At 40.3% G+C, this 18273-nt stretch overlaps 1 protein-coding gene across 1 annotated transcript; it reads right to left on the bottom strand.

The window, feature by feature from the left end:
• Nucleotides 1-374: 374 nt before the first annotated feature.
• Nucleotides 375-17959, bottom strand: nol10 (nucleolar protein 10). The gene is made up of 21 exons (XM_013914236.1): nt 17792-17959; nt 16652-16697; nt 16457-16555; nt 15242-15319; nt 15120-15157; nt 14870-15006; nt 14387-14452; nt 14224-14284; nt 13649-13734; nt 13364-13442; nt 12795-12944; nt 12624-12690; nt 11301-11353; nt 7132-7258; nt 5561-5640; nt 5349-5447; nt 4624-4716; nt 4304-4480; nt 2441-2757; nt 2128-2230; nt 375-1647 (listed from the first exon to the last, which is right to left on the bottom strand). The coding sequence occupies exons 1-21, from the start codon at nt 17855-17857 to the stop codon at nt 1492-1494; spliced, it is 2178 nt and encodes a 725-aa protein (XP_013769690.1). The 5' UTR covers nt 17858-17959; the 3' UTR covers nt 375-1491.
• Nucleotides 17960-18273: the final 314 nt, after the last annotated feature.

Consider the following 18273-nt stretch of genomic DNA (forward strand, 5'->3'; position numbering starts at 1 on the left):
CCTTCGTTCTCACAATATCATACAATTGATTGTATTAAATACGGCTTTTAAATACGCTGCCCCTGCTTCCTGGAATAATCTGCAGAAGGAACTGAAATGATCAGAATTGGTTACCTTGAGGGAGTTTTAAGTCCATTAAAGGAACAAGAAAATAACTCTTTTACTTTTGTTCTTAAAGTCACTCTTAATTTGATCTGTTATTTTATTTTCACATTTGTACATAATATTGTATTTGTTTTAAATGTTATATACTTATGTGGTATTTGTATTTTGACTTTTGTTGCCATGATGCCAGGTCTCTCTTGGAAATTAGATTTTTAATCTCAATGGGATTTTTTTTACCAGGATAAATAAAGGACTGAGATAACTCAGGTTATCTTTGTTTAATAATAAAATGCCCATGTTATGTTTAATCATGTAAATACAGTATTAATGTTTAGGTGTATTTTTTCTCACTTACATTTTGTTCATTTTAAACTATTCGTCTATACAGAGTACAGATTATGAGGCTTCTGCAGCAACTTTTCAGGGTGAAGTATGTGTCTGAAATGGATTTCTCCTGCATGAGATACTATCCACGCTGTCACAAACCTGATGGATTGTGGTGCAGAGGCGTGGTAACATCAAATGGTTGGGGTTACCACGCCGAGTGCAGAAAACAGCCCCCTTTCACATTTGAAAAGAGCCACTGCTGGAATAGAGGGGGTTCACACCATCAGCAGGTTGGGGGATGGGAAGGACTGATGGGAAGGCCTCCAGTTTCCAAGAACTGCAGTTGTATTTGGGGAAGGGGAAGAAGGTCTCCTCATTCATTCGTTCTCCTCTTCTCTCACACAAGTAGGGAGTGATCTGCTGCAAAGGAGGGAGGCTCCAATATTCTGGCAGATTATTTTATATTTTGATTTTCAACAGTAAAAACAATGGAGACAGGCAAATGTACCAAATATAATATAATATAGTACAAATGTTTCTAATTCAGCGTTGGCTTAACAATGTTTCTGCATTAATAAAAAACAATTACATTTTCATTCCACACATTCCATTCTTCTTTAGCTGAAACAGGCTCCACCACGGAGCCACTTTAAGAAACTAGACGCCACAGAAAGCAGCTACACGCCAAGTCCTCTCAGCTCTCTGTGTTTAATTTCTCCTGGGCCCTCCTGCTAAAATATATGCAGTCAGGGTACTTATGGATAATGGCCTGGCATTATATTCATACAGACAGCGACATGGGTAATCTCTCTTTTTTTAATATGCTCTGAATTAGCAGAGAACAGGTAAACACATGACCCAGACCACCCAGGAGAGGGACAGGCTCGTCTGTGCAGCAGTACCAGTCTCTGCAGCACGTCTCCAGCCTTCCCACCACTGATTAAAAGCTTAAAGTCAGTACAATACTTCTACGCTTGAAGACAACTGCCAGAGCTGAGTTAATGGAACAAACTATTCAACTCTGACTTCAGGGCAAGGTTTCTGCCAGTTAGGCGTCAGTCAATGGCGGCCTCGTCCTCTGCCGCCTCGTCCTCTGCCGCCCCAGCCTCTACCGCGGCCCCTGCTGCTGCTCAAGTGTCCGGCGGAGCGCCTCAGCTTCTTCCTCTCTTCGTGGTGCTCCCGCTCCGCTTGCTGCTGCTTCTTCTGCTGCTCCGACTGCAGAGGAGGACGGATGTTAAACAAATGCAAGTGCTGCGATTCTACCTGCAGATTGATGATGTATTTACTGACTTGTTTAAGGTGAAGAACCAATCATACACCAACAACCCTCTCTGCATTTTCTCTAAAAGCGCTTTAGCTTGCTTTGTCTGACAATGAGATGACTTCAGACCAGCGAAATGTCACCCAGACATGGGTGAATTTGACATTAAGTAATACTCAATTGAGGAGAGGGATTGTTCTTCTTAAGGATTATCAAAGTAACCTTACATTTATACATTTATCTCACTGGGAGATAAATGTATAGAGTCAGTGGTTGAATCTCATTTTTTTTAAAAAACCTTCATCTTATGAACATTTTCCAGATTTAAGTTCTGGATCCTGGAGACATCAAAAGTGTCTCCATTATTTGCTGCTTTGTGAGGGATTGTGATGATTTAAAGAGACTAGAGGCAAAGCATCAAGTAAGCAGTGTACCTTTTTGAGAGTGAAGGTCAGCTGTTTGCTGCCCACGGCGGTGTCAGCCGTGCCACTGGTTTCGGAGTGCTCCTCTAACTTTAGCCGCTCCTCCAGAGAAGTCCTAGAAGAAGGAACGCATGATCGTCAGGCACAATATACAAAACAGTACAGACAGAGCCTTGTCATAAAGCGTTAGGACACAGACTATTAATACTTTACAGGTGGGGTGATTCTCTGCCTTTAACAGCTGCAAACCCTGAAGCAATTTGGGTTTCAAAGAGTGTCTCAAACAATAAGTCATGTAACACAGGGTACATTTCCAAAGACATACTTCTGTAGTTTCTGCTTGCGGGCCATGTCATTAAAACTTCTGAACTCCTCGCCAGCTTTGATCTGATAAAACTGCGGCTGACTCGTCTTCTTGCTCTCAGCCACATTTGAGCATTCTTCTCCTCCGTTCTGCTCCCTCTCCACAAGGACAGTGCTGCGGTCTGCGTCCTTCCTCTCCTGCCGCCGGCGGTCTCTGTCCTCCTGCCGAAGCAACCTCCGCTGCTCCCTCACCTCCTCCACCCAGCTTTTGTCATCGTCAGAGCTCTCCTCCTCGGAGCTGGCTCGCCCCTCTGGCTCCTCATCGTTATCTTCAGGCACCTGCAGGGAGATGAAGCAGAGCAAAAAAAAAAAATCACTGATGTGATCTGCTTCCTGGGCCCTCATCTTCCAATATATTAAGAAAACACAGCACGTGTATACACAGCTGGCTCAGTGAGGCTTGTAAACAACAGAAAAACATGTGATCATGTCTAATAATGGAAAATAAATCTAAAAAACCACTGTTTAGTTACACCCCCCCCTTTTTCTTTTGTGAAAAAGTTTCAGCACATACTTGCTTTCTAAAAGGCCTGAACACTGCACATACACCAGTCTGCTGGTGACTGGGATCAGCTGGTTTTTCAGCTGATCGTCCATTGTTGCACACCAAATTAGCCATAGCTGTATCTGATTTTGTGCCCATCTGATTAGCCCATCCTTTCGGCTCTCAAGCACTTCTGTAAGAGTTTGAACCACATTTCTGTGGTGCAGATTGAAACAAACGAGATATGACAACCACCTGAACCTGTGTAAACATGGCATATGACCAGTGAGTAGTTGAAATTGATATCAGTCCCATTGCTGCTCTAAAAGCTCTAATTATGCATGCAGGTCTATGTTGTGTCTTTACATTGCCTCATGTCATCAGTAAGAGAGCCAACATGGCATTGAGGAAGCTAACAGTAAAGGTTCAGGGCTTTTCAGGTATTTTACACCTACAACAAACAATTGTTCTTCTTTGGATGCTTGGGGGGTTTAAATGTAACTGCAATCACTCCCTCACTTTTGTGTTTTCTGTTACATATGTGTGTATATGTGTTATCCTCCAATCAATGAACTCTTTAGCTGTTTTTGTCTTATTTCTCTCCATGAGTACTAAGATGTAATCATAATGAGACTGAGAGCAGGGCAGGGAGAAACCAGTTGATCATAAATAAAAGGTCCTTTTCATATATTTTATTTTAACAAATTAGGACACCGTTTTTTAAGTTGAGCCAAATGCTGACATCCTTAAAGTGAGGAATATATTTAACACAGTTATAGATCAACACTTGGTAACTGTGCAAAAAAGCCCTTTAACCTATTTTAGAAATAATGTTGTTAAATAGTTAAACTTTTATTGTGAACATAAATAATTGGTAAGCCAGAGTTAGAAAATACTGGCGGTGACCAGTGGTACCCTCAGCCTCCTAGTAAATGTACCTAAGTTATGAATTTTGAAATCCTACATCACTTTGTTCTCGAGTCATCATTTTCACAAAATTTGCAAAAAACCTGCCCGCTAACCTTAAGGTCAAGGTCACCGAGACTCACACTCGTTTAAATTTTTAGTAGATGCACCTGTGGTGCTTGAAACTCCTAGGTTGCTTCATTCTCAAGTTATCGCATCCACAAATTTGGGTGTCAGTGTTGCACACCCACCTGACTGATGGGCTATTGCCAGCCTTCTATGGCTGAGGGGTAAAAACTAAAATAGGAACTGGTCAAAAAAAACTTTGAATTCCGTGGCCTCCACACACAAGAGGCCATCTCAGAAAAACGATGCAGTGTTACATGCTCGTGCAGTAAAACACTGTGTCGTTTACCTGCTTGGAAACCATTTTACCTGCTCGGAAACAGCAGCCTGCTGAGCTAGCAGCCGCAGCTTCTTCTTCCTTTTCTGGCCGACTTTGGAGACGATGGGGTTGAGCAGGCGGAACTCCTCGCTCTGCTCATCCACCTGGTAGTCTGAGTTTTCGAACATCACCTTGAAACGGTCGTCTCCCAGGATGCTGGGGAGAGCCTACGGTTTGGAAAAAGTCAACAAAGAGGAACATTACGTCATGAATTCTACGAAGCTGCCTGGAAGAACATTATGATCTCTGAATACACCGTGTACATTCACAATTAATCAAAAACATTGATGTTGTAATCTTGTTTTTCTACCTTGCCCTTCTTTTTCCTGGAAACCACCTCTGCTTCGTCATCACCCTCCTCCATCAGTTTAAGAGCCAACTCCTTGTTCACCTTCGGCAGTTTCTGTTTCAGAGAGAACAAATTGTACTTAGCACACACGAGAACGGAGAGAAAATGATCCAATCAGTTTGAAGAGTGAATCACACATTCCTCAAATTAACCTACCATGTATTAGCTTTTGCACTTAGTGTGACAGGATGTGAGTAAAGTTTTGAACTTCAATCCAGTACAATCCAGTTTAATGGGTATTTTAACTCTGTGGAATTCTGTTTATGTAGCTGATTCAACAGGTTATCGGGATTTTTAGCTCTGAATCTTATTTATTCAGGTCACATTTTCAAAAACAGATTGATCATAATAAATACTACACAGAAAAGTGTTGTATGAGGGCATGGAGGGAAAAGATAAACACAGACTGTCACAGGAGTCACACGCTGACATTGTAAGAAGGAGATGAATTATGTTTATTCTGCTACAGCTGTTGCACAAAACCAGTCAAATATGGACTAAATGGACTTAAATCTGAATGTTTGCTCGACCATAATGAAATTCAGAGGCTATAGCTGCTTCTTAGACAGCAAATGCTGATTGTTGATTCATCTTCTAACTATGATGTTTCAGTACTGAACATGAAAAAGCCAGTAAAATGAGACCTGACATTTCCATAGCAACTAGCAGAAAAACTAAACTCTCACCTTAACCTGAACTCTCTGTGTTCGGGCCTCCTCGATCTTCTGGCGAATCTTATCCTTGCGATATTCCTCGTACGCAAAAGGATTGACCATACTTTTAACCTACGGCCAAGCAAATACACATTCGCAGTTTAGGTTTAGTGTGTCACGTTAGGATCAGTTTGAATTGAACAAGTCCTGACAAAAGTCTGAGATGTACACAAAAAGGATGATACCTTATGATAAAGTCTTATGTCCATGAAGAAACCGTGCATGTAAGCTCTCAGGAGGGATGATCCGATCAGGTGAGTCAAACCTGGCCATGAAATTTAAAAAAAAAAATAAACACACACATTTTTTGCAAATACAATCTGCTGTAGTTATACATCTACTAAATGTAACGCTAAAAAATATGACTACCGATATTCCATATACTGATTGCCACATAATGCGACTGAGACATTGACAGTAACCAGAGAATAAATTCTAATGACGTGTGTCACTGACTGACTTCCTGTGTCACCATCAAGAGGAGAAACTTTGTGGTTTAGTATGAAATCTTTCAGTAAATACACGTTCATGGTGCCCAGAAGATGAACCCAAATGATTTTATTGAACGTGAGAAGAAAAGAAAAAAGAAAAGCAAACCAGAAAATTTAAATTTGTTTACAACAACAACACCTGTTTACCTAAACACTGGTTAAGATATACATCTATTCCTCCCGTCCCCATCCGTCTTAAGATTTGTAACACTGACTGGCTCTAAATGTAGTAAGATGAGGGCTTTCGTGCTTTCCCCTTCTCCTAACGAGAGGCGACTGTTTGTGGATCAGTGAAATGTCTCAGGTACTGGATCGAATTTCACACATTCATCTTCCCTTCAGGATGAACTGCAAAAATCTTTGTGACCTACCTCTATACTATTCTGTATTACGATTACAACAGATCTGCACTTTAGTCCTTTTTTAAACATTAACATCTTTTTACTTCATAAAATTATATATCTAAAAACTTTGGTTTTGTCACATTTCAAGACTTCTCAATAAATTTTCAGACCCCAGTGAACGTGTGAGTAAATGAATATGGAAATGGTCAATATTGACCTTCTTTCCACGCCTGACTTCACCTTAAAAGTTGCACAAATACTCCCATCCATCACAGGAAGTGTGTAATAGCGTGTGTAGACAAGGACACACTCTTACAAGCTGAATGATGAGGAACTTGCTCTTCTCAGAAACTTTCACAAGTGTGCTGTACTCAATATGGACATGTTACATAACAGGGCCGCATTACATGGCTCCTGTATACCAACAGTGCTGTTCCCCTGCCTACTCCCTCCTCTTCTTTTATCACACATCAGCCAATCATCTTTCTACTTCTTGTCATTTGATCTCTTTCCTGCTGAGCCTGCATTCCAGTGTTCATTCAACCCATCCAATATCCACTCCTTTGACCCTTCGTGCTCCCCCTCTCTTACCCCTACACCCTACTTCTCTTACCTAAAGCATTTCAATCATTCCCGTGGCCTCTACTTAGACAGTCTAGCCACTCAAACTAACCCCCCTAGGCGGCGAAGTGGCTCACACTGATTCATAGTTTTGGATATAACTATCAGGGCTGGTATTAAAGTCACTCTTTGTGTAAAGATCTCTTGAGCTCTCTTTGCTTTCTAACCAAAAGAGCCAAAGCAAAAATTGCACACTTAGATTGAGGATTTTTTTTTGCTTTAAAAGTGCTCAAATTTGGGCTGATTTACTCCAAGTGCTCTGCAGTTTCATGAGGTACAATTAAGGTAATGAGGTCTCACCCAGATTTTCCAGGTCCTTCCGAGTGACAAACTTGTAGTCATCATACACCGTGCTCTCCGGGCTCTCCTCCAGCTCCTCTGTTAGGTTGTCTAGGAAGGAGCACCATCGAGGTGCTGGGCCCAGAGCCTAAACACACACACAAAAACACATCCACCCGCTTGGTTCAGATTTAGACTGTTGAGTACTGTTTGTTGTTAGAAAAAAAATAGCCCAACTCAGCCAGGTCATGTTTCCATTACAGCAGAAAATAAATGTCCTTAAGGGTTTTCAGGGAATTGTAACGACTTGCAATGCAACACTGGTGATACAGGAAATGCAGAGTAGCAAAAGGTCGAGAAATCGCTTTTTGAGTGTGTAGTTTTAAAAACAATCCTTTTGTGTGTTCACAAAAGTTAAAAAAAAAAAAAGAAGAAGAAAAAAAATCACCCAAGAAACCCAAATTGGTCATCAGAATATGGACTTGTTTAAATGTTAGACAGAAAGGACTTGGGTATAGGAAAAAAAAGTGTATGAATCGGTGCTCCACTAGAATAGAAAAGCACTAAGAACCAGCTGCTTCCTTCTTACCCTGAGGGGTTGCCACAGCGTGTGGACACGCACATTGATTTGGCACCAATTTTACATCGGATGCCCTTACGGAGACAGCTTTGTCAATTATTTGAGTTTGGGACCAGCAGTAGACGTAGACTAGCTTGTGACTCCCATGAAGATGGATTTATGTGTCTCCACCACAGAACCTCTGTTCCAAGCATTTCTCAGTAAAGTTTTCATAAACATTGATTTTGAAGACAATCAGTTAAAGCTGATGTTAGTTAAAGCATATATGTTGGTTGTAGTACAAGTCTTAGGGTCCAAACACCAGACAGCCCCCTGTTAGGTAAAACTTCCTGGTATCCAAAAAGTGGAAATTGGCAGTACTGTCACTAACTTGCAGAACTCTTTTACTATGAACCAGCTCATAAGCCATAACATAAAACAGAAAGTGTGACACCAGAGTTGAGAAAACTGAGGTTTTCTTGAAGATATTATATAACTTAAGGTTAAATTTGCTTCCAGCCAGGACAGCATAATGGTGACCAGCAAACACATGTGACCACTCGAAAATTCACTGGGCACCATTCTCTACTTTTCTCAAATGTAGACAACTAACATTACGAACAACCTAAAGAGCTTCAGGTCAGTAAGGGTTTACAAATAAGACCCGATTATTCTTTGCAGTTATTTTTAGGCAAACATGCAAAACACCCAACAGGAAACAGCTTTTAAAGTATACAACAGGGACAGCTGCAGATACCGCAGATGCACAGTCCTGCTTTTTTTGTGATCCGCTTAAAGTGTATAGTGCATAGTGATGCACTGTATTGTAGCACTTTTGAGGAAAAATCCACACATCACAAAAGAATATTTGCAGGCGCACATATCTGCCCAGAGCCCCACGCTCACCATCTAATGCAGACACTTAAATCTGTCACACTCTGACATTCACTACTGTGCAAAAAATTGAGCCACACTTCATTTCTTTACATTTTGCTTCCAGGGAGCCAGACTTTTTTTTTTTTTTAATTTAGGCTTTTTTTTCACCGATTTTCAGTGCAGTCCTTGTGACTTATCATATTCAGAGGAGTGTTTTGTTGATTTATAAGCTACTTAACACTGACCTATGAATCATTCAAGCATAAAAAAGGCATGTAACTCAAATGATGATTCAGTGGTGTGTCTACACATAACAGACAAAGAACCAAAGTAAACTATCTTTGTGTACTTTGGTTTTTAGCAGCCTGTTGTAAAAACACATTGTTTGTTTCCATGTCTTTAGTAGAATCTACAAAAAATGTAAAAAGATAACAGTTTTTGTAATTTTCTTAAAAGGAATGATGAAACCAGACAAGTTGAGGACAAAACAAGTAACAAATCTAAAAGAAAGAAAGAAAGAAAGAAAGAAAGAAAGTTGTCAGTATCTATGGAGGCGGTTAGGTGGGAGTTGGTGATTGTCACCGTCTTTGATGATTGTGGTTTGGGGCTTTTAATCAGTTAGAAATCTGATCAAAATTTAAGGAATTATGAACACAATAAAGTACCATCAGATTTTAATCCACCATGCAACCGTCTGAGAAGTGTCTGATTGGCAACAGCTTCAACCTTCATCATGACAACTATCCCAAACACACTGCCAGTGCAGTAAAACAACACCAGGATAGGAAAATACACAAGGGAAAGCTATCAGTCACAGACTGTTCACCGCAGAGCCCAGAACTCGAAATTATTAAAGTAGTGTGAGATCATCTTGACAGAGAGCAGAACAAAAGACAGCCAACATCCAAAGAAGAGCTTTGAATATCCTTCAAGAAGTCTGGAGAACTCCTCCTGAAAACTACTTAAAGAATTTACAAGAAAGAACTGAAGAAAGCTGAGTGTGCAGGCTGTGTGGAATTACAAGGATGATCATACCAAATGCTTACTTTCATTTTCTGCTTTTGTCACGTGTACATTTCAAACTCAGTCATCTGTTTATATCATGGCTTGCTTCAATAAACTGAAGGCACGTCTTCTTCACTTTGTAGTGACCGAGTTCTCAAAGTTCAAATATTTTGACTGGAGAACGCTGATCGAAATGCTGAGTAAGGAGTAACTGATTCGAAGTCCGATGATGTCACACCACTGAGGTCAAAGTCCAGTGTCCCTGTCATTGTTTAGTCACATCACTCCTGAGCTAACAAAGCTAACAGAGATCATCAGGGGTCACATGTGGAGACGAGAACCCTTTTTGGTTCAGAAAATGTCAGTTTGGTTGAAAATGCCCTGAAGTCACACCAACAGCATTCTACTGTTAAATCCTGGGAAATAGGAAAAGTGTTGAAATGAGCTTTTAAAGAAAACAACCATTTGTTTCTAATGTTTGCTAATCTGTGACTCAGATCTGCTTTTTCATAAACATGTCAACACCAAAAATCCCATGGAATATGATGTTTTTCAATTATGTTTTAGTCTACTTTAAGATTTTCTTCCAAATCAGCTACAGGTCCAACTTTTCTGCAATACCACCTCTTTAAGAAATCAAGTGATTTCAGCATCACTTCCCTGGCCTGAGCAGCTGACAGGTGTGATCACAAGTAGCCTCTCGCATGTCTGCATTTATGTACATATTATATCTCCTCTGTTGACTTCCATGAGCCAGATCATGATATTGAGGGGGCAAAATTGTTAGGTGGTGAGCAAAGATTGTGTTGGTGTGGGCAAAAAAACAAAACAAACTGATCGCTTCCAATGAGTGCTCTCTTTCTACTGCAGAGTTGCAGTAGAAAGACTCTTCCTTGACTAGAGAGCTAGCTCTCATTACCAGGGATGATATTTGATATGAACTTTGGGCCAGTTGCTCTCTGCCCAAGTTTGGGATTCGTGGTGAAATCACCGAGCGCTCAGAATAAGAGGTCAAAACAGGACTTCCATGGTGCTGTCTAAAAACAGCAACTGTCCTGGAAAATGTCAGGACATGCCTTAGAAGATGATACTGAATGGGAGGTCGGCTAATTTTAAATCAGGTAAGGTTTTCGGCTTGTATGTTCAAACAATGACACACTCACCTTTTCTCATAGGACAAAAGGACCAAAGTTTACCACATGCATGGAAATCAGGGCTGGAAAGAACCCATTTACACAAAGCAAACCCTAGTTGACTGTACACACATATGCACACACACACACATCCACAGATGCGCGTGCATGCACTGACAATATCACATGAGGTAAGATCATATCAGTTCCAGAACAGACTGTTGATAGGAACAATTACTCATTAAGCAGAGGCCTCGTGAGAAGTCTGATCCCATGCTTTTCAGGCATGCTTCACTATTGAAGCTGGGAAAAAGTTAACAGGCCTCACATCAGGATTTTTATAAACCAGCAAAAACACCATCAACAAACTCGTGTTTGCTTCTTCTTATTTTTCACATCATTGTGTGTCACACCTGCAGTTCATCCCCGCCCCACAGGGTTGACAATGACTCGCTCAGTGACAGAAAACAAATGGCACGTGCGCACTCTTTGGCCAGCTCCTAAAGGTGACCTTGCGTTGCAAAGCTGTGTGAAAAGCTGCAACATGAATCATTCTTTGGTGTACTGTAAATATAAATGTGACTGGTGTATGAGAATATAAATGTCTCTATACTCACTGGGATGTAGAACGTGTTCATCTTGGGATCTTCATTGGCAGTGAAGAGCATACCTGCTCATGAACCAGAGAGCAGAGCAACAGTTAAAACCTCATCTAGTAATTTATAGGTCAAGTTCCTTCAGCACTGGTATATGAAAGACTGTCTGGGATCTGAATTTTCATATCGTAATGGCAAAACCCATTTCTGCTCTAATAATGAAGAGTTTAAAAAAAAACATTCAGGCAGCGAAAATGAACAAAAACAGAAGAAACTCAAGAAGCTGGTGCTGCTTTTCAACAGCTTTAGAGAACATCACTATAAGTTATAGAAAAATATGAGGTTTTATTCCCCTTGTACACACTGCCTATCACACAGCAAAAGTGTGGGAGCTCTACAATAAGATGGCGCCATCCAGAGGTGGAGCTGCACAAAAAACTCTCATTTTAAATACCAGCTTAACTTACAGGAATCATTACTGTTTCATTCATAGGCCTATTTAGTCATGCATAAAAGCTGCTGGTTGCGCTTCAACACACTGCAGAGTTTCCACAATGTTTTTGCTTCAGTGGGTTTCTAGATGGGTTTAAGCTTTGGCTGTATTTTAATATACCTGCAGGCATATTAAAAGACAGCCAAAGCTTAAGCCACCCACCCACCACCACCTGTGAATTTTATACATTTGTATTAATTTAATGAAAAGCACAGCACCTTAAACCCGACTCCCGATAACAATCGCTCAGGAGTTCAAGAACGTATCACTGCTGCATATTTATGTGCAGTTATCTGATATTGTAATATTAAGAATGCAAAGAGTGGAGTTAGGGAGGATAACTTCAAATTAAAGTAAATATAGCTGGGGCGATGAGGTTGATCTGTATACAGCTGCTAGTTAAAAATCAACAGGTCATGCAAGTGGATAATGATAAAAGTAATTTTTTTCAGATGCCGAACGCTTGATCAAACCAGAAAAAAACTTTAAGAGATCAAAGAGGGAACAGAAATGGAGACACAGAGGACAGCAAGTTCACCGCTATATGAAAGCAGCACACGCATATAATTAATCATTATATCAAATTAAATATTAAAATAATCGCATCATTCTTGCTTAATTGGAAATCCTGAAGCTTAATAAAGCACCTTGAACTGAACTGACATTGACCACCCTCCACAGCTCACAGCTGCAGCCACAGTTAGACTCTATGTGGGAAACATCCTATTGAATATTTCTGCAGTGCTACATCTGCAGTGTTGGTTCATGTAGAGGTCAAGCAGATGCATTCTTGATGTTCTGCGGCTGCTCTCCTCAAACTTTGTTTCCAGCTTCCACAACTTAATTCTCACCTGAATTTGGGTAGACGCAAACACCGTTGATGTTGGTCTGAGGCTGTATGGAGGAGAACAACTTTCCCTGTGGAAAAGATATAAGATGGATGAAAGATGAGAGTGAGCATGAGTTTCTTGTGATCCACATAGTGAAAGCGCAATGATCTGTAACTGATGGCTGTTACTTACAGTGTCTTTGTTCCAGATTTTTATGATCTTGGAGTCAGAAGACACAACCAAGTCCAGCTGATTGTGGAAGTTGAGGGAGTTGATTGGCAGGTTGTATAGGTGATCTTTGACTAGAAGCGGCTGACTGGAGCGCAGGTCATACAGCAGCACCTGCAAGAGATCAGAAAGGTAAAGAGAGCTGTCAGAATCCTGGATGAAGCTGTCTGCCAAATGTAAAAACCAAAACAAAGAGAAGTGCAATTAAAGGCATGAGAAAGCATCTACATGATTAACCAAAAGCTCATCCCTTGACCTTTTACTGAAAACTGAACTTGCGTTATCTTGTTAGCAAACTGCATGACATCAGCCACCTAATTGTCAGCTGATTAGTCACAGTAACTTCGCAGCCTGTGGGGAGCTGACAGCTCACAACAACAAACAAACACAAAAGAAGCAGAGAAGAATGCAGCCACAGAACTGTAAGGTGTTTTTTGACTGCTGTTCAACAGAAAATGCTGTTTTGAGATTAGCAATAACATAGATAAAGAAAAAGAAGCTATCCTTCTGGTAACATGAATGTTTAGGCTCACCTGACCAGTGGTAGTGCCGACCGCCATGGTGAGGGAGCTGTTAAACTTCAGTGCACTGATGGACGGCAGACCTTGAACTCTGTCGACAGTTCCAGAGAATACCATTTAAAGATGGGGTAAAACACACAGAAACAGGATAAGAAGCTGGATATTTGTGTTTTATGCCATAATGACACATAGCTTGCAGCATGGTTTTCATGCAGGCTGTGGTGAAAAGTGCCATGTGGCTGCATATGCGTCGTCAGGCTGAGATCAGCTTTCTGAGCGTGACAGTTTGCTCCTTACTCTGTTCCTTCGGCGAGGCTACTCAGGGCACAGTCCAGCTTGCCCACACGGTTACGGACTCTGGGGTCCCAGCACTCGACCCGTCCCTGGTGAGCCGGCAGAAGAAAAGTCAGAGAGTCGCACAAGTGAAAATCTGAGCTTTTCTAATTAACTAAACAACTTTAAAACTATTGAAAAGCTATAATAGGCAAGTTCTTCCGTGGGCAGCTCTAAATTTTATGTGAGAGGCAACGATTTGAACTTTAACACCCAGAAATCATGTGAAACACTTATTTTTGTCAGCCCAGCTGGTGTGTGATTCTTTTTAACAAACAATACCGAGCAGAGGCGAGAAGAGAAAGATCTACCGCTGAGAAATTCAAAAGGGAAAAAAATAAATACATTATTCAGTATGGAGCTAATTTTTCTACTGTAGCTAGTGACCTCTTGAAAAGAGAAACACATAATGTAAGTAAGCCCAAGCACTGGTGGCACAATGAGAACCGATTATGTAAAGTGCAAAAACAATATAAACAACTAAATAATAACAACCTTATATTAGCATTAAAAGGAGACAGTCACCGTTTCACACTTACCTCAGAGGATCCTGTGGCAAACAAATGGTGGATGGGGTTGATATCGCACACGTTGTTCTCCCTGTTTGAGAAGTCCAGGGAAAAAAACAAAGATTGGCTGAGGAGTTAATATCGTTAGTACCGACACACATAAAACCTTTTCACTGAAGCAGAAAACACTTACACAGCATCAGTCTGAAGAGAGTTAAGGAAACGTCCCTGCTCCAAGTTCAGTCTGAAAACCTCTGAACTGAAAGTGAAAACAACCACACTAATTAATTGAGAGACAGAAATAAATAAAAATACCCTAAAACTGCCAGATTTATATTTTGATATACATTTTTACCACTAAATCTTTTATCATCACTGTAAAGCAAAAAGCTCTGGTGTAACAGGGAAGACAAACATTGCACTCGGCACTTTAAACTCACAAGTAACATGCGTACCTTCACCCCCTTCTAGGTGCTTTTGTCCACTCTCCTGCACAAACTACCTCGGGGATTCTTGGCATGTCTGAGGACTTCCTGCCTTCTATTATATGTTAAATTGCTCTTTTACAGACAAAGTAGTGGATTTTTGCAAATGCTGAACCCTATTAACGCTTTAACTTTGCTAGCTGACTGCTAAATCATGCACCCGAGGACTCTTAATCCAACTGTGTTCTCACCTCGCCCCCACAAAGTAGAGATCACAGGAGGGATAGTGGTAGGAAAAGTCCCGACCAAACTTGGGAATACGAGTCTTGTAGTAGTGTCCATGTTGAGAGTGAAATTCTACATGGCGGTCACAGTGCAGAAACACCAACTGCACAGAGAAGAATGACAAAAACAAACAAAAAAGCAGAGTGAGTTTTGAACTATCAGAATTTAAAAATGCTGAAAAAACTCAACATTTCAAAATAAAAGGGCCGCTCGCACCTTGGAGTAGTCGTCAGACAGGATGTCAAAGGCCACGACTTTCAGAGGAAGAAAAGACAATAATGAAATTTAGTCACTGTCCAGTAATCGGAGCTGAGCAAAGCCGGAGTCTAAAAACTTACCATCTGAATCTAGACAGCGCTCAAACTTCAGGGACAGCTGGTAGGTGTCATAGCAGCGAATCCTTGGTTTGTAAGTGCCTAGAACAACAACAAAAAAAGATTTGATCCTGTAGGCATCCCTGGACTCGGGCAGTATTACTTTAAGATGACACTAAGTGATGGTTCTGCTGCGTGAACTTGGGAGATGTAATGATCCTCTGGCACCTTTGGCTGTGACAATAGTTATAAGGATACTAAAAAGACAAGATGATCACTTTAACTTTTTAACTTTCAACCTGCCTTTCAGCTTTGTTTTAGCCTCATGGTAAATAGGCTTTTTAAAAAATTAACATTGTTAAGTTTCAAATTAAGACTCACACATACAGTTTTCACAAAGTCCCATGTTTTCTAACAAATGCAACATCTCCCCCTGCAAAACGTACGAATCTCTGACCATCTGTACTGATGTATTATTAAAATGGTAGTAAAAACTGACACAATCGTACACTCACGGCGCTGCCAGCTTTTACAGCAATGTCACAACACACCAGGTTATAAAATCGAGAGGTGCACAACATGCAGAAATGGCAGGTGTGATATCAATTTGACATCAGCTTTGTCATCGAGTGCTGTTTGCCAACCTTGCCCTTTTACTGTAACCATCACTTTGGCCACCTTTTTCCTTATTTGTGCAAGTGGTTTAGGCTCCTTGCTCAGTTTCTGCAGGATGTGTGCCTCTGCTACAGGAGCATGTCTGTCAGTTAGCAACAAAAAATGCTTTATTCAGGGATTTCAGTGCGATGCAGAAACTGCTCGTTGCTATCATGGCACTGCAACTTGAGCAGAGCACTGTTACGTTTATTGCAACATCAGAGAAATCTGCTACCTAAAGTGCGCTAGCTCAGCTGAGCTTTTTCAGAATGTGAAATTAATGCTCTCTGCTCCGACAGCTCTGAAATCAAGACACAGCTTTAGACAAGGATGACTAGTAAAGACCGAAGCTTTTGTTTTTGTTTTATTTTTCTATATGAAGCCAATTAATTTGCCTAAGAATTGTTTAAGAACTGCAGACTAAAAACGGTCTGAAGGAAGCTTTTAACTACATACTTTCCTCAGAGATTAATTAAGTATTCTGATTTTGATTGACTCTGATAAATTCATGGACTTCTAGAGTTATTCCAGAGTTTTGAGAATAAAAGACTTTTAGGTGGAAATATAGCTTTATATATCTTTTACCTGCTGCCAGGATGAACTGACCATCCCGGGACACTTTGATGGAGGTGCACACTGTGGGCATCTCAAAGTCCTGGATGAGTTCAATCCTGCGCTGAATTTCTGAGTAATGCAAAGAACAGAAGCGTGTGAGTAAAGACAAACATTTAGAAGGAAATCAATCCGTGTGTGAAACTGTAATTATAGCTGTCAACTCACCGACATCTTTCTTTTGCAACTGTCTCTTCTTCCTGTCCGACAGCCACTGTGTTAACAACACAAAGGTGATCAGGATTTAGCATAAAGAATAACATTCAACAACACAACTGCTTCCTCTTCTCCTAGTTTGATGGCAGGTCACAAAAATAAAGCTACATAGAAGGTAAAAAAGGTAACCTAAATAGTTAACAGGGTCAACAGTAAGAAAGCTCTCAAATGGAGCCGCAACTGTCAGGTGACATCAACGGTAACCCTTTAATAGAGAATCTGTCTCAGCGAGCAGACTGTCAGAAATTGAAAAAAGAAAACACAAGGACGTGGCTGTTTTGAATATGGAAAGAAGCATATGTATGGACTTAATCACCTTAAAAAAAGAGCAGTTAGTTATCTCAAAATTCTGTTTTTCTCCGAATGAGCTTGACATCACCACTTGGACAACACCAATATCTCAGTTGTATTCCTTGTCTTTTACTGATTCCTGGTTGAGGTGGTCCGGCTGTATTTTGTTCTCAACATGTAGAAGAAAACTTAAAAGAAGACTAAAGGTGGACTTTATTCATCATATGCAGAAAGCATCCTAATCAGATACATTAACCGTTTCAACAGGCTCCCTTAATTAATGAGCATTTTATTTTAGATTATGATCTTTTGTCTTTTTAATTTATCATTTGCTCAGTTTTACCACATTTTACTGTGTCTGTGGAGCACATTGATCTGCACTAACCTGCCTGAAAGATGCCTATAAATAAAGTTTGTAACTGCTAAATAGACATTTTAACGTTTTACCCAATTCTCATGTAGTATCTGAAATGTTAGACCTTTGATCCGTGATAATACCCAAATAATAACAACTATCGCTGCTGTAAATACAGATAAACTTTGATTAAATCTTCTGAGTATGACCTCATCTACGTCAGTGAACCTCTTCCAAGCAGCGGCAGATTTTTTCCATTTATTTATATGAATAATTTCATTAAATGGCGGTGTTAATAAGTATGAATCCAGCTATGACATTTCATTAATACAGTGTTAAGAACACTCATCTTACGGCTAGCTTGGTTAGCCGGCTATGGTGAAGGTAAGCAGTAACTTCACAGGTATGACATGAAGGACATCAGGAGCAGGAAGTGTGCTTCTTACCTCTGGAAGAGACTTCCCGTAGCTTAAATTGTAAATTTTGACATCATTCACGCTGGAAACCTGCATTGTAGAACGAGAGCATAACACTGATGCTGCTGCTACACACCGGTGAGCTGTGCTGAACCCACGTTGCTACTAGAGGCACTAGAGGAGCAAAAACAGGAAGTGGAGGTGAGTTTAGAGAAACTGGGTCCGAGTAGAAACTGCACAGACTACACAAAGTTCCGAGAGCTTGAAAAACGACCAGTTAGCTACGTTGTTTTTCACTATTTAATACACATATATAGTTATTTTTTGTATGTATCATATACCTGTTTTAACTAGCTGTGTTTAATTTAAAATGTAGTTTAACTTTAGTTAAAAATAGACAACAAAACAAAACAAAAACAGAGCATTATAAATAATTGTATAATGTATGTATTGTGATTGTAAGCCCAACAAGGGACAATGGTTGAAAATTAGCAATAGCTATAAACTTATGT

Source organism: Pundamilia nyererei, unplaced genomic scaffold (assembly GCF_000239375.1).
Source record: "Pundamilia nyererei isolate P.nyererei 1_Seehausen unplaced genomic scaffold, PunNye1.0 scaffold00179, whole genome shotgun sequence".
NCBI lineage: Eukaryota > Metazoa > Chordata > Actinopteri > Cichliformes > Cichlidae > Pundamilia > Pundamilia nyererei.